This window comes from Mauremys reevesii, linkage group 26, assembly GCF_016161935.1.
Source record: "Mauremys reevesii isolate NIE-2019 linkage group 26, ASM1616193v1, whole genome shotgun sequence".
Taxonomy (NCBI): Eukaryota; Metazoa; Chordata; order Testudines; family Geoemydidae; genus Mauremys; species Mauremys reevesii.
The window spans coordinates 730,200-747,249 of record NC_052648.1 but is presented as its reverse complement, the minus strand read 5'-3'; the positions used below and the strand labels follow the sequence as shown (position 1 = coordinate 747,249).

Genomic DNA, 17,050 nt, shown 5'->3' with positions numbered 1-17,050 from the left:
TATACAGTGAAAACTCCAAGTTCTGTTTACTCAAGAACACCAACATACTGGCGTAATTTCTCAGAGAGGAATCCGATTTAGCTGTACACTGTACATATGAAGATCCCTCCCTCCCCTTAATCTGTTATCTACCATAACCATTAACTTCCTCTATTTATGACATTTTCCCTTATGACACACACAGCAAGTCCTGAGGAAGAAACTTGATACTTACTTGCTTTCTTCATCTAGCAGATAGAAGAGGCCAGTGGGCTTCTTGCTGATTAAGTGAATGCAGGTCACGTTGTCTGTATAGTCAATATTGTGCCAAGCGATCCCTTCACTTTGATACTCCTCCTGTGCAACTCGAGAAAATTTCCATATCACCACAGCAGCCAGCCCTGTCAAGCCCTGCTAACTAAACACTGCACCCCACAGCATGGCTTCCTTAGATAGATACTGCCAGGTTCCAAGTTTGTTAGTTCATACACGGGCAGTCAGAACAAGAAAAAAAATATTTCACTTATAGATACTAAAGCATAGATTCTCTAATTAATATTTTATTTAATCTCTGTAGGTAAATTCCATATGCCAGGCAGACCAGGCCTACAAAACACTGGGGAGTGAGAGATGGAATCCATTTCTCTAAGGGCGACTGGTGGATATGTCTTGCCTGCAGTAAGCATTGCCTTGGTCCAGAAGATTTGGAGTTTTCTTTGATAAAGCTGTGCAAAGTACATCTCCACATACTTCTGTGCTAAACAACCTAGCAGTGCCAGCTCCACAATCAGCTTTTCTTCGTGCTGCGGAAGCCAGAGGCAAATTGGTTTGGAGATAATACACTTACAGTTCTGAGTAATGTATTTACACACTGGTGAAAAACAGAACCACGTGTTTAAAAAGAGAGAAGCAGCAGAATGTGAAGTGGAGGTGCTTTCTACATGATGGACGTTAGAAAATGCATCCTTTTCAATTGGGTGGAACTAAATCTGTCCAATTTATCTACTCTGTGTGATTTATATGCACAACAACACACTACAAAAAAAGGTATTTAAGTTCTATGAACAAGTCCCTACTCAAAAAGATATACAAAGAATCTCTGAGGGAACCCACGCAGACAGAGATACAGGAAATGAATTACTTAAGGATTAAAGCTGTTTGGGAAAACAGAATTAGAAAAACAAAAACAGCACATAACTATTTACTCTGGTTAGTCTGGATAACAACCCTGTCCTAAATTACTACGCTGCTGGCTCTCTACTGTGTTTACTTATGAAATGTGTGTATTTGAGCAACTTTTTCCTTTACTTTTTTGTTTAAAGCTATTTACACACTGTTCATAAAATACATAATACAGAGCAATTTCTCCCTCGTGCAGATTGACCATAGCACAAATTATTTTGTCATGACCCAGAAAAGTTTTTGGTTTTTTTCTAAAGGCAGCAGCAAGAAAACAAAGAAACAACAAGCCTAAGGACACAAGACCAGATTCTAATCTTGAATGCTGCACCACACATCAAAGCACATTTAAAATCAAGTACCATGCACACACAAAGTGCTCTAGCTAATTTTATAGGACACACAGCATGTAATTGATATGTATCCATGCAGTTAAGTACATTCTCTAACAACCATCAAGAGGGGGAAGCAATGAGAAAAACTGAATATTTTAAATACTGAATGTGTTAATGAAGACATTTAAAACGAGGAAAGTGATAGTTTTTTCCCAGATTGCAGAACAGAAGATGCAGCGTACTTTATTATTGGATACTATTTCTGTTTCTGTGCTCTAGAGATTCACACTTGAAAGATTAACATTTTTTGGTTCCAGACCCAGGACCAGTTAAAGCCAGAGCACAGAAAGATAAATCTTTATTATCCCATTGAGCAAACAAATGAGACTTCTCTCGAGCACTTTACTGCAGTTAAATACAAGTTAATAAAGAAACTGGACCCACAGGAAAACAGTCAGCTAACTCCCTTTTATATAGTTAGTTTCTGAAGTTGCAGGGATTGTGGAAACACCTGTACAGAGACTTCTTGCCAGCCAAGTTGTTACAGAAAGGTTAAAGAGACAGAACAGTTTACATTCTCTGTGGTAACCATAAAACACCCTCTTGCTTATATATAGTCTGATTTACTATTATTGTATATGGCTTTTGTTCTACGTTTGTTTAGAGCCTAGCATGGGGGGCTGGGGGCAGGGGGGAGGAGAAGAAGAGGGTGTGTGTGTCCTGGTCCTGGTCCATGACTAGGACTCCTAGCTGCTCTGGTAATAATAATGGCTTTTAATGCCTTCGCATCTACATGCAATGTAAACAAATTATGGACATACTGAGAAGCATCACTTTGAATCTCCTCATTCTTATTCATTTAGAGTATCGGCCAGATTTTTTTACATTTACCAGGTACCTCGTATTTAATAAAAATATGCCAGTGCATACATGTGAATCCAGTAGCATAAATAAATGCACATGTGACACTCCAGTGCCATATGCCCCAGACTGGTAATTTTACCCTATATGCACACACCCAAAAATATGACCCATCTATTTTAACTGCATTAAGACTAGTTCACTGCAGGATGCCCCAAGTACAAGCAACTAAATCAAAGTATTTATGAACAGATGAAATAATTTGAAACGAACCTTGACTGCTTTCCCAAACCTTTCCAAATTAATTCCCTTTTTGGCTACAGGAAGTTGATGACGTTTCAGTCCCAAAATTTGTAACTTAGTTTCATTGTTATCTTGTGCTCGCCGCATCTATGTTGTATCCTGGTGGTGTAGCCCATCTTCTGTTTAGACTGAGCTCTTGAGGCAGGAGCTGTCTTTGTTGTGCATGTACAGTGCCTGGTACAATGGGACCCTGGGACCCGAATGGGGCCTCGACCATAATACAAACACACTCCACAAAATAAACTAGGACCTGAAACAGGATTTTTAACTAAGTACTTTCACAACTAGAATGTTACAGCATAAGCTTTTTGGAGAGGGGATACTTTTAATTTTCTGCAATGGTTAGGTGCTTTATAAAGCAAGACAAATCAATACATGAATAAAAGATTTTACTACCTCATCCTTAAACTTTTGCTGGGAGATCATTCCTTCAATATGTGCTTTCTTACCTGTTCTAATTTGAAAATGTGTTGATTGAAGTAATACTGAAGCTGCTCATTTGCATAATTTATGCAGAACTGTTCAAAACTGTTGGTTTCAAAATCTTCAAATCCAAATATATCGAGCACACCAATGGACAAGCACTAAGAAAACAATGCAGAAGTCCTGTTAGGTAGGCCATCATGAAACTGAGCTAATCATACAATTACAGTTGTGGTTGTTGACCATGCACTAAGCATGAGAATTACTGTCTATTCTAATATGACTGGCATGTTTAAAATTTTAACAAACACTTTTCAAGATGATAGAAGATCACTGCCTTTTTGACACCTATCTTGAAATCCCAGCTCTAGTGAAGTCATTGAGAATATGACCACTAACTTCAATTGGGCCAGGATTTCACTCCAGATATTTGAGCGTACTGTCTTGTTGGGTGATCTTTGGTAGCGTTATGTGCACAACTGCAATGGCTGAGTTTAGAAGGGTATTATTTCTGGTGAAGAACTTACAGTAACAGATTCTTCCATATCCTTCTTATTAAGAAGCGCATGATTAATTCGCAGAACAATCCAGTCAAACAGGGCACTGTACAGTGACTTTGCCATTGAATCACGAGCTGTGATAGCCTGCAGATAAAAAACAGTTCATTAAGTTGGCCTGAAATATGAGGACTTTCCTACAGTGGTGCAGTATCAGTCAGAAAAAATAAGATTACTCCAATGTTGAATATTTCACTGGCACAGTATAAGGGTTTTCAGTGCCCTAGCTTTGGTTTTGTTTGTTTTTATTTTAACATTCATTTGTACTGACTCACTAAATGTATAATACATAACCTTTTTTCCACAAGCTGACAATGGGAGTTTGGCCATGTCTATTTAAAATATGTATTTGAGTTAATAAAGTAAAAATCCCACAGCAATCCAACATGATATTCACAGCTCAGATGTAATCAGGGACTATTTTCTGGTTAGTGATTTTAAAGAGTAAGAAAAGCCCAAGACAACTGTTCTAGCATTTTTACCAACAGACTCACAATGCAGGTCAGCTATAGGGTAAATGGGCCAAGTTCCTTCTTCTAATGCCTTTAGACACTCACCTCACTGAGACTATATGGCAGGATAAGTTTGTCATTAGCAGTCACCGTTTTTCTTTTTGTCAGCACTTCGACTAAAATTTCCCGTTTGACCTTCACACAAAAAGCAAGAAAAACAAGAGTTACTGACAACCTTAAACATTAGCTACCGGACCAACAGCAATATGGTGACAGCAGTCATTACTAATTCCTCAGATACCTAAGTCAAACCCTTAGGACAAGTCTTTGAGCTTCTTAAAATCCTTTTTTCAGTTTACATGCAGTTAGGATTGATTTCTGTGGTGGGAAGGCCCCAGTGCTGCCAAGCTAAGCTCCACTTCTCTGCTCCTGATACAGAGCTGAAGAACTAACAGAGTAACCAGATTTTACCATTCCCATCTTGTGGGTTGTGTTTCACCCCCTTTATCTCTCCCTATCCCCAAGAAAGTCACTCACAGCGTGCACATTCCTATTCACTATAGCAAGCTGGCTCCCTTCTCCAATAAGATATCCCTGCAATACTCCTATGTCAGTTCTGGGGCATGCTGAAATTGAATGCTCCCAAGAAGTTATTGAGGCAGAACATGACAGTAGCTTAATGTTTACGGCACTCATTAAAGGGAATACTCTACCTTCAGAAGCTGAGAGAGGGTGTCCAGTACTTCTGGGGGTCCCACTTCCAACCCTTCATCCCGACCTGTGGCTCTCTTCTTGTAGGTAACGTTGCCCAAGTAAAGAATAGCTGAGAGTACTGAAAAGATCCTGAAGAAGAAAAACAATAGTGACTTTTTAAAAATTGATGTTCTAATTGAAGTTAACAGGTTAATACAGCTAGAGTGCATAATAGAAACACAGCCACATCTATTTGAAGAGATGTAGATAACACAACTGGCCTACGGCAGCCCACAAAAGTAGACCTTTACTTTCCCTGTTTTCTAATGGGCTTAGCAAAGTAAATATAGTTTTGATGTCTTACAAATTAGAACACACCACACCATTCTGTTCATAATGCATTTTTACAGCACAGACAGCAAAACAGACTACTTCACATCAATTTCACTGCAACACATGAACACTAACCAGCTGTCTCCAGAAAGAGGCTAAACAATTCTACTTACTGTTTTTTAGTTGCTGGAAGAAAGCCAACCATCTCCATGGCTTGTTTTAATCTTTCAAAATCATGGCGCAGATCTTCCCCATCTTCTATTTTCAAGTTATGCTACAGAAAAGCCCCACAATAATTCAGTTCACATAAACACACTGAACAACAGAGATACTGGCACAACTCTTATGCTACCACTCTAATGAAGGAAGATGAACAATCCAAAGTGCAGGCCTGAAGCAATTTTTGTTTTGCTCTGGCAAAGTCCAGAATTTTGTTTTATTTCAATTTTCTTACAGCAACTGCAAGACTAAGCTCTTACTTCAAATGCATACTCTGTCCCGTTTCCTCAACCAGTCTCCAGCTGAAAGATGCTATAAGCACAATCAACAGTCTTCAAACAAAAAGTGCAGTCTAATTACTGATATTGAGGTTGCGAACATCTCTAAAATGGTTGTACAAAGGGAATTTTGTGTCATGTCAATATGGTGCTCATAGGTTCATCTTTAGGACCTGCCGTGATCTCTAATATGGGGCCCAGAAAGCTGAAGCATAGACAAGTTTGGTGAGAGTTAAGTCTCGTTCAGAGAGAGAAGAGTAATGAGTGGTTCATACCACAGTTTGTGATGTTGATGCTCATGTTGCTGCATAGCTAAGAAGCAATGTTTTGTCAAAAAGCCACCTTTGCCATTTGAACTAGTTTCTAGATAGAGAATCATCACAGGACACAAGAGGAAACAAAGATTCTCTGCTCTGGTATCCTTTATCACTACAACATCTCAAAGAGGGACACAGCACCTTCGTCACTGAAGTTACACACAGAGTACCAATGTTTACCTGATTGAGGTAGAAATAATCTTCAGGCTTCTTGAGGTGAAATTCTTTACGTTCTTCCTCACTGACTCCAAGTAACAAATAATAAAACACATGGTAGTTCCTATAGATTGAAACATATTTCTACTTAATGAAGATATGACACTGGTTTCTCTTTAAGCCTTACATACTTCCAAATTGATAAAAAGGCACCTTTGCCATAATTACTACGTTACATATCATTAATGACACATACAGTGTTTAGAAAAAAATCCCGAGGAAGAAAATTACTCTTATCCTCTCATTTGTTCTTTATTATTAAAGTAATAAATAAAGATTTGTACTTCTGTTGTAGAGAATTTACTTAGAAAATGTAAAAGTGCATAATTTGTTTTCCCGGCACATACATCCAGATAAGCAGCACTGGTTCGAGAAGAAGAAATCTTTATATGAAATTTCAAAATGGCTTAAGTATTTCCTCCTCCTGGGTCCACTGTCACAAATTCACTTGTATGTAGCAGTGTCCAAGTGCACAGAGGGAAGGTGCTTAAAGGTGACTTGCAAAGGGAAAAGAACTGGGCTGGCGTCCATTTGCTTTTATGATGACTGAAAAACTAGTGTCAAGAAACAGCATTTTAGCTTCAATTGCTAGTTAACATGTTGGATAAAGAAGGTCTTTGTACTCCCACTCCCATTAACATCATAGAGCTCACAAGTGATCCGAGACAGACCCCAGCCTCCAACTGTTCTTCCACCAAAACTGGGCTTGATACTTCAGATATTTAAGGTTTCAAAACAAAACAAAACAAAAACAAGCGGAAAAGTTCTCTGAAGAACCTTCAGGCCTTCTACATAAATCATAAGTAGCGGGGGGGGAGGGAGCCCAATTTGTGAAAAACTTTGTGCAAATCACCTTTAAAAATGTTTAATGTCTATTAGCTCTAAGAAATACTGGCACCATGACATGACTGAGTTAACTTTATTTTCATAACTCTAAATAATCCTTGTTATCTGATCAGGACTGGCAGCCATCATGCTAGGAGTATATTTCTAGAGAGCACTGATCAGTACATATTTAGTCAGTATTCATTTGGGTTCAGTCCAGCCTTTTGACAGATACACAAACTGCTGATGACCTGCACACATGTACCAATAGTTCACCCCAAACTCTTCTCGTTCTGATCTAGTCTCTTGTCATGAGAATTAGAGAATTGTGGAATTTCATTTATATGAAAAGACTGTGCTTAGAGAGGTGGACATCACTGATTGTGGGAGAGACATTCAAACAGACAGTACAAAATACGAATCTCCTCTTACCTTTCATCCTTTTCCTGAGAGACCAGGCGAGATTTTTCAAGCAGATATTTTTCAACAACAGCCCTGCAATCCCCCAAAAGAAATAAAACATGAAGAGGCAACACAGTCAAACAGAGCATCTGGATATTAAACACAAAACGGCAACTAGCTACAAGTGAGTTTATGAAGATTTCATACACCCTAGAGCTCAGGGTAGAATGGCCTCATTGTCACCTCTGATAGCCTGAGACAAAAAGCTCAGTCGTATTGTGCTAGTTTTGAGAGGATACAGTAAGAATGCTTGAAATGGACAGCTACCCTGAGGAACATTTATCTTTTTGGTGCTTTATCTTGGTAGATCTGAATGGAAAAAGATTAAACTAAGATTAGCTGTTGCTGTAAAACCATAAATACTGTACACAACTTGATTTTGCCAGTAGAGCTGCTTATCACTTTAGGGACTCAAGCAAGGGCCACAACATGCAGAGAGCATATAACAGAAACATTGTTGCCAGACTTCCTGAATTTGCTGGCCCACACTGGACCACCCCACCAGCCACACTGGGAGGCCAGAAAGCAGGGAACTCTATGTTGGAAACTGTATGGCGAGTAAGCAACAGAACAATCTACTCTTCCACGGGGGATACAAATGGACAAAGAATGAAGCCAGAGCTGAAGTAGCCTTTTCTCATGCTGGAGACAGAAAACAAATGAATTCACATGGTACCAATCTCCTGAGTTGGGGTGACTTCATCTGTAAAGATGCCAGATTTATCCAGAATAATACTCAAAGCACTGAAACAGAGTGGAGGCTTGTTGTTCATCTCTGACGTGTTTAAGAAACAGCAATGATATAAATAAGACTTTTCAATGGATCATTGCATCGAAACTCCAGAAACAGTTAACTGTTACAATTTCAATACCTGGCATAACACAGACAGGTTTGCGGCATAAACCAGAACTCCTTTTTAATGTTCTAAACTATCTCATTCCACCTCATGAAAGCAGAACTTTAATGTGTTTACAGAAACGTGTGGTGTGATGCTGCTATGTATTCTGCATACATACATACAAAGTTTATTCATCAAGACAGAAATAGATTTCAGCGTATGACATTAGATGGATAATTAAGTGCAAAGACGACATATAGGAGGCAATTATTGGACAAAACCTATTACTTGTAATGAAGGATCCAGTATAACATCTAATTGTTGCTGTAGTAAATAACCTTTAATCGCTTTATACAACTGATATAAAGTTACTCCACTTTTGGATAGGAGCACTCCTAAAAAATAACCTGCAATGTTTAGTGTCTATTGCAGAGTTCAAGTTATATTTAGACACCATCATACTGATTTTTTAATGAGTTTTGTAACTACGATGCCCTAGCTAAAATTAAACTACATTTGGGAACATTTTTTGCCAACACACATCAAATCCTCCACTCCTCTTCAGCTACATTAAGCCCAAGTAATAGCTAATGCATGCGTACAGAGTTTTAACTACCTTGTTTAGTGTCGTCATTTTCTCCTGCACCTGTCTTTCAACTGGTGTGTGACTTCTCTAAAAAACAACAACAAAACTTCCTCACTTCTATTTCACTTCTCCCAAAACTTTTTTCAAACAGTAGATCTGAAACTATTTTAAATTACAACATGGAGAGGAAAATGGATGACATGGAACAGCCACCATTTAGCAGGAAATTAAATATACAGTGACAATCCAAGAACACAGTGGGTCAGACCAATGGTCCATCTAGCCCAGTATCCTATCTTCTGACAGTGGTCAATGCCAGGTACTTCACATGGAATGAACAGGACAGTTAATCATCAAGTGATCCATCCCCTGTTGCCCATTCCCAGCTTCTGGCAAACAGAGGCTAGGGACACTTCAGAGCACGGTTTTGCATTCTTGCTATCCTAGCTAATAGCCACTAATGGACCTATCCTCCATGAAATTATCTAGTTCTTTTTTGAACCCTGTTTATAGTCTGGGCCTTCACAACACCCCCTGGCCGGCCAGGAGTTCTGCAGGTAAACTGTGCCTATTAATTTAATTTGGTGACCCCTAGTTCTTGTGTTATGAGAAGTAAATAACACTTCCTTATTTACTTTCTCCATATCAGTCATAATTTTATAGACCTCTATCATATCCCCCCTAGTTGTCTCTTTTCCAAACTGAAGAGTTCCACTCTTATTAATCTCCCCTCATATGGAAGTTGTTCCATACCCCTAATCATTTTAGTGGCCCTTTTCTGTATCTTTTCCATTTCCAATATATCTACTTTGAGATGGGGCAACCAAATCTGCATGCAGTATTCAAGATGTGGGCGTACCATGGATTTATATAGAGGCAATATGATATTTTTTGTCTTATCTCTCCCTTTCCTAATGATTCCCAACATTCTGTTTGCTTTTTTGACTGCCGCTGCACACTGAGCGGATGTTTTTAGAGAACTATCCACAATGACTCCAAGATCTCTCTCTTGAGTGGTCACAGCTAATTTAGACCCCACCATTTTATATGTATAATTGGGATTATGTTTTCCAACGTGCATTACTTTACATTTATCAACATTGAATTTCATCTGCCATTTTGTTGCCCTGTCATCCAGTTTTGTGAGATCCTTTTGTAGCTCTTCACAGTCTGCCTGGGTCTTAACTATCTTGAGTAGTTTTGTATCATGTCTAAATTTTGCCACCTATTTACCCCTTTTTCCAGATCATTTATGAATAATATGTTGAACAGCACTGGTCCCACTACAGACCCTTGGTGGACACATTGTTTTCCTCTCCATTCTGAAAACTGATAATTTAATCTTACCCTTTGATTCCTACCTTTTAAGGAATTATTGATTCATGAGAGGACCTTCTCTCTTATCCCATGACAGCTTACTTTGCTTAAGAGCCTTTGGTGAGCGACCCTTATCAAATGCTTTCTGAAAATCTAAGTACACTATATCCACTGTATCACCCTTGTCCACGTGCTTGTTGACCCCCTCAAAGAATTCTAGTAGATTTGGTGAGGCATGATTTCCCTTTACAAAAAAACATGTTGACTCTTCCCCAACAAATCATGTTCATCTATGTGTCTGACAATTCTGTTCTTTACCATAGGTTCAACCAGTTTGCCTGGTACTGAAGTCAGACTTACCGGCCTGTAATTGCCGGGATAGCCTCTGGAGCCTTTTTTAAAAATAGACATCACATTAGCTATCTGCCAGTCATCTGGTACAGAAGCTGATTTAAGTGATAGGTTACATACCACAGTTAGTAGTTCTGCAGTTTCACATTTGAGTTCTTCAGAACTCTTGGATGAATACCATCTAGTCCTGGTGACTTACTGATGTTAAATTTATCAATTTTTTTTCTAAAACCTCCTCTAATAATACTTCAATCTGGGACAGTTCCTCAGATTTGCCACCTTAAAAAAATGGCTCAGAGTGGGAATCTCCCTTACATCCTCAGCCATGAAGACTGATGCAAAGAATTCATTTAGTTTCTCCACAATTGCCTCATCTTCCTTATGTGATCCTTTAGCATCTTGTTGTTAGTAGCTACCAGTGCGGTGCTCTGCTCTTGGTCGATGATTATAACAGTTGGCTGCGTGCGTGTTCCCTCTGTGTGCTGTCCCAGCTCTGCGCAGATCGCTGACACAGCAAACCCCGAGAGAACCCCCAAAGACCACAGACTCTAGTAAGGTACGAAGGAACCTAAGCCAGGTTTATTGTCAAACGAAGCACAGTACTAATTTCCTATAGACTCTACAGGACATACTACGAATATGTGCCCCCTGGCAGTGGGGACAGCTCACTCAGTCAGTAGACTTTCCACTGCCCCCTAGGCTGGCCAAAGATGCGCACTCCAGGACCTACTTTTATACAGTTACAAGACAGATTACTCATCCCTTCTGATGTATTGAGGTACAGCCCCTTGGCTCATTAGGGTGCTGTCTCCCCTTTGATCATGTTGTTCCAGACATACAGATCTATCCATCATGCTGTCCTGTCTTTAAGATGCACCTGCCGGTTCCTTGTTATGTCTATGGAGTGTCCTTGTATCAGGCTGTCCAGGTTCCATCTTGGCACAAGTTCCTCTTATTAGAACTTATGTGTGAACACACCTGCTTCTAACAACCCTCTTCTCACCAATTTCTGTGAGTGGGGCCTGCCTCTGGCTCACAGCTCAGCTTTTGCTTAGCAGTGCCTGGAAGTACTTTGGTTCAGGCTTCAGGCCTCAGAATAGGCCTCTGACACAAGAGTTTATATTTCAGGGCCTCATCTTACTACACATCTCAATCGTCCAGTGGCCCCACTGGTTGTTTAGCAGGCTGTCTGTTTCTGATGTACTTTAAAAAAAAAATTGCTGTTACTTTTTATGTCTTTGGCTAGCTGCTCTTCAAATTCTTTTTTGGCCTTCCTAATTATATTTTTACACTTCACTTGCCACAGTTTATGCTCCTATTTTCCTCCATAGGATTTCACTTCCATTTTTTTAAAAGGATGCCTTTTCGCCTCTGCCTCTTTTACTTAGTTGTTTAGACAGAATCTTAACTTGTATTAATTACATTGTTAATTGTATTACTAATTTAAACTGTGCTATTAAAAACATGGCTGTGTAGGGATATATTCAAATGAGATTAATTACCTTGGCCAGTGTGGCCTAGCAGACAGAGCACTGGACTGGACTCAGGATATCTGGGCCTATTTCCAGCTCTGCCAGTAGCATGCTGGGTAAGCTTGGGCAAGCCACTTCCCCTGTGTGCACCTCAGCAAACTGGGGATGAGACGAATACTGACCTCTGACCTAGTGAGGAAAAGCTCTAGGTATTGTTTTTACGTGGGCTATGTAAAATCCAAACACAATGAAGTTATGTATCTTTGAAATCACCATCCACAGAAACAGGTCATTCATATAAGAGGAATGCTCAAATGAAAAGCTATTTCAGACTCCATCAAGTCTGCACAAAACTTTAAGAACATACAGTTTATCTCCAGAAAGAACTTCATGCCATACTTACCCTCGGACAATACCATTCTCCAAATAGTTGACTTGAATGAATTTTCCAAAACGACTGGAGTTGTTGTTATGGGCTGTTTTTGCATTTCCGAAAGCCTGTAACAAAGCACAGGGTGAATCTATATTTTCATCAGTGAAACAGAATAAGCTGGTACATAGCTTACACTGTTCATTATTCATCCAACTACTGGTTGGCACTAAACATCCAAAATCCTAATGAAAGAGCAAGATGCATGTGCTATAAGAGTGAACAGTTTCTAAGACTCCTTTCTTATTTGTCATATATCAGTACATTTTGCTCATCAGACAGTATTTCAGAATTTGAGGAAGGGGGTTCTTAAATTTATTAGAAATTACTTTAATATGCAACACGAACAGCCAAGATTAAAGAAAGCTTAACAAAGGAAACCTCAGTTAAACAGCCTGAATTCATTAGAAAGCAAGTATGAGCTTAGAGAAGGATCTTGTGTAGGGGAAGAAAGCTGCAACTACCAAGGAAGTACCTCTCTGTAGTCAAAACCACAAAGTGAGCAAGCTTCCTGTTCCCAAAAATGAATCCCACCCTCTATGTTACAAAGTAATATAAAAGTTGCTTTGTCTTTAAAGAGAAAATATGAAATTAAAGTCTGTTTTGCAAAGTTAGCCTATTTGAATTCTAAGGATTAATAAAACTAATCTTGTATGAAAAATGGAAGTTCAGAGATATGGCTTTGGTTAGCAGAAATTCATCTTGGAATTGCTCTCAGAGTGAACTGGTCCTTTCAACATTTTTTCAATTAATGAATGAATTTTAGGTTCATTAGTATTTGTCATGAAGAGACTTGCATGAGCAGCTTTCAGGAGTAGCATTCAATCTGACAGTCCAAAATCTCTGTCCAGAGAAACAATAATTAGGTTGCTAGAATTTGTTTCCTCTTTTTTCACTTTAATGAATAACTTTCCCCAGGCTCAGAGAAGGATGGAAGAGGAACAACAAATACTGCCGCCAGGACACTAAAGACAGTAGATCACTACCTCCAATGCCTCTAACACAGGGTTTCTCAAACCTCACTGCACTACAACCCCCCTCTGAGACCAAAAATTATTACACAACCCCAGGAGGGAGGACCGAAGCCTGAGCCTGCCCAAGCCCCACTGCCCTTCAGCCCCAGACAAGAGGCCTGTAACCGGAGCCCTGCCACCCAGGGCTGAAGCTCTCAGGCTTCAGCCATGGGCCCCAGCAAGTCTAAGCCAGCCCTAGCGACCCCATTAAAACAGGGTCGCAACTCACTTTGGGGTCCTGACCCACAATTTGAGAACTGCTGCTCTAACACAATGAAATGTCTGTTCAGCTTGGCATGCCCCATCCGCAGGGTTCCAATTTAAATGTCATTAACCCACCTACTCAAGCTCTGCCTGTATTTCTGTTACAGATTATAGATCAGTTTTGGCCTAAAATTATTTGAACAACCTTCCCTCTGTGGGCCAGTTTATGGATCAGACAGCAGCACATTTACTTGACCTTGATAGCCAGACTTTCAGATGGAAATACGTCAGCAGCAATTTTATTGCCTTTAGCCTATGGGGAGTTAAGATACAAAATCTGAGAGTATCAGCCTGTCTTCAATTCATTTTCTGCCATAAACTTCAGGAGGTTTCATCCCTTCTATTAGACTCTAGGGAAAATTCCTGACTGGCAGCCCTGCTACAGGAGCCTGGTGGAAGAGTCAAATTGTTAATTTAGCAGTAGCTGAGGGCAGAAAGCTAGGGATGGGTGGGGCCGGTCAGTTGGAGATGAGCTTTCAGGAGTGGGGGTTCTTGGGATGAGCAATGTGTATATGGAATGAGCAGATAGAAAGGATGTGTATGCATGAGTGAGGAATGAATGGTGTCTGGAATAGACATGGTGCACATGGCATGGGTGGATGAGAGAGTGGAATGAGTGGCTGTATCTATGAAGAGTGAGTGGATGGGTGGGTGCAGAATTAGAGGGTACACAACTAAAAGGAAGTGGGTGCAGAGAGAATTTTGCCTGTAGAATGCATGTATAATGAGTTGGGATAAAGTGAAAGAGAGAGTGTAATAAATGTGTGGAGTGGGTAATTAGGATAAATGGGCAATATGTATTTACAGATATATGTACATTTATGTACATTTATGCAAATTAATGTAAATGACCACACATTTATTTTCAAAAGAATCTGCTAGGTTTTGTCTCCAAGCGTTGGCGGGTATTGGCTCCCTTTTGTTGTAACTGCCACCCAATGTTAAGACTTTAAGATGCATTCCATGCCAGGCAGTCTCCCTGTGGAATCTATACCCTAGAAGTGCCCATGGATTTCATGATTATTCAGGTTATGATGGCTCTGGGATGCATAGTCTGTGTATTAGTGGAGTGCACCAAATCTGAAGATATCAACAGCTCCAGCACAGGAAGAAAACATTATTGAAACCTGTGCTATCCTATACTTAAAGTTGTAAGTTGGGAATTCTGAACAGGAACATTTGCTGCTGCTTAATAGACAGCACTGAAAACAGTTTAATGTCGCCATATCCCTAACATTTAATTGTGACTTTTTAAAATGTTTATCATTTGGTATTAAATCTTAATAAAGATCCTTTATACATTTTTTTAAAATAGCCAGAAGTCAAGACAAAAATCAAACCAAACTAAGGTATTTTAGCTGAGGTGTATTTAAGGAGACCTTGTCATTTGATTAAAATGCACACAGAAATGACCTAGTGCAGTCAGAGTGTGGAAAGGCAGCAGTTTAGAAGATATTACACCCCCAAGTGTGAATTTTATCTGCAGAAAGTTCTGCCACAAACATTTCCCGTGATAACTTCAAGCAGCCCCAGTTATGAATTCCCAGATGAAATTTGTGTTTCCTAATATAACAAATCCATGGAATGATTTCACCGAAAGGCCATGTATGACAGAATCCTGAAAATGACAGCCATAAGTAAACCATTGGACAGTTATGGCATAAGCATCAATGGCGCATTGCATCAACGCTAATCACGCTGTTTCATTTGCAGTTCTCACTGGAATCCATACTGGTACTAGAGTACACTATGCTGTTGCAGTTGCACTGTCCCACACTTACCAGCACAGATCCCTGAAGTAGTCTCTTCTGAGGAGATTTCTATGGTTTTCTGCTAGCTTTCTGAGAACACATTGTAAGGCATTTGAACACAGATGTTTAAGAACACATTTTCAGGATTGCAGTCAATGAATGTTTACATCCTTTTAAATTGCATATTACACATCAGCTACTAGGATACTGTGCATTAGCTATGGATTTATGATTACAGCTTTGCTTGTGTTATATCACTAGCATTCCTTAATATATTCTTGTAACTACCACCTAACAAGTAATTCTCAATGTTATCTCTTAGATTTTACTCCACTCACAGGCACGGACCTCTGAGGGAACATGCAGATAACCCATTTTTGATATGTCTGGTATATTTAGAAAACCTGGCTGATTAATCTATTTTATAGTTAATGGAACGGATGCCAATCCATAAATGGGATTTCTTGCGACATCAGAACAATGAACATCCATGACACAAGAAGTTAAATCTGCCCCTCTCCACCAGGCATTGGTTTAGCTATGGCTTTCAAGAGAATGTCACCAATTACCTCTCATTTAGAGTACAAAAAACCAGCAGTAATAAACCTCACCAAACTGCAAATTAGAGAAGACCCCCCCCATAAAGGATTCGTAGACCTACTCTGCAGAGAATCAACCACATGCAAAAATTAGTCTTAAGGCTGTCAGTTTGCCACCTACTAAAACATCCACACAGCGTACTAGGTTTGCCCAAGTACAATCTATTTACAAGCAAGCAGGCATCCTGGAGTTAATTAATAGGAAATTCCATAATCCAACGAAGTGGGTATTCACCCACGAAAGCTCATGCTCCAATACATCTGTTAGTCTATAAGGTGCCACAGGACTCTTTGCTGCTTTTACATAATCCTTGTTTGCTGAAAGACTTTTTACTGATTACTCATGCAAGCGACGCATATGATTTAAAACTATCCAATGGCTCAGATGACCTCACCTCTGCTATTTAGTCTAAGCACACAGCAAATTCTCAAAAGATGATGTAAAATATCTGTTTTATATAGTTTTTGAAACGTGTTTATTGGTTTTGTCTCATTGTCAATTACACCCATTACGCCCTTTTACACATTCTAAATAGCCAAAAATTTCAAAATACTGAGTAATGTTTGAACTTACACCCAAAATCAGAAGCAAATACCACTTCAGCATGCTTTTTACCCCCTTACTTCATAGTGCTCTATATCATGGAGAACAGGACTGAGCATTATTTACTGTATAAATTGGTGAGGTTACTAAAATCAAAAGTTACATTTTCCTCTTAAAACCAGCAAGGCTGAGCAATGTTTTAACAGGATTTACAGGTGCAAGCTACACCAAATTAAGTCAGGTCTAAATTAATTTAAGAGGCTGTGCAGACCCCAGGTAACTGAAAATAAGGATCTATAAATGAAAAAAAATCCCTGCTCACAAAACCCTCCCAAAGTGAAAGTAACAAGAAAGGAAACCTAGACAGTCATAAAGTAGACACTGTGGTTGTCTATTAAAGCACATTTAATGAGGACTTGTAGAACCACAAAGGAACACACTGAGTCCCCAGA

The 17,050-nt window shown here is 39.4% G+C and overlaps 1 protein-coding gene across 9 annotated transcripts in view; it reads right to left on the bottom strand.

Annotated features, from left to right (window-relative positions):
* MYO9B (myosin IXB) overlaps window positions 1-17,050 on the bottom strand; it is a 79,497-nt gene that overhangs the window by 33,497 nt on the left and 28,950 nt on the right. For all 9 annotated transcript variants that reach the window (XM_039515398.1, XM_039515397.1, XM_039515399.1 and 6 more), the window contains 9 exons: window positions 12,401-12,495; window positions 7,403-7,465; window positions 6,110-6,209; window positions 5,289-5,389; window positions 4,803-4,932; window positions 4,195-4,284; window positions 3,608-3,724; window positions 3,107-3,241; window positions 215-336 (listed from right to left, as the gene is read on the bottom strand). In XM_039515398.1, the coding sequence (XP_039371332.1) occupies window positions 215-336; window positions 3,107-3,241; window positions 3,608-3,724; window positions 4,195-4,284; window positions 4,803-4,932; window positions 5,289-5,389; window positions 6,110-6,209; window positions 7,403-7,465; window positions 12,401-12,495 (953 nt within the window). The remainder of the gene's footprint in view (window positions 1-214; window positions 337-3,106; window positions 3,242-3,607; window positions 3,725-4,194; window positions 4,285-4,802; window positions 4,933-5,288; window positions 5,390-6,109; window positions 6,210-7,402; window positions 7,466-12,400; window positions 12,496-17,050) is intronic.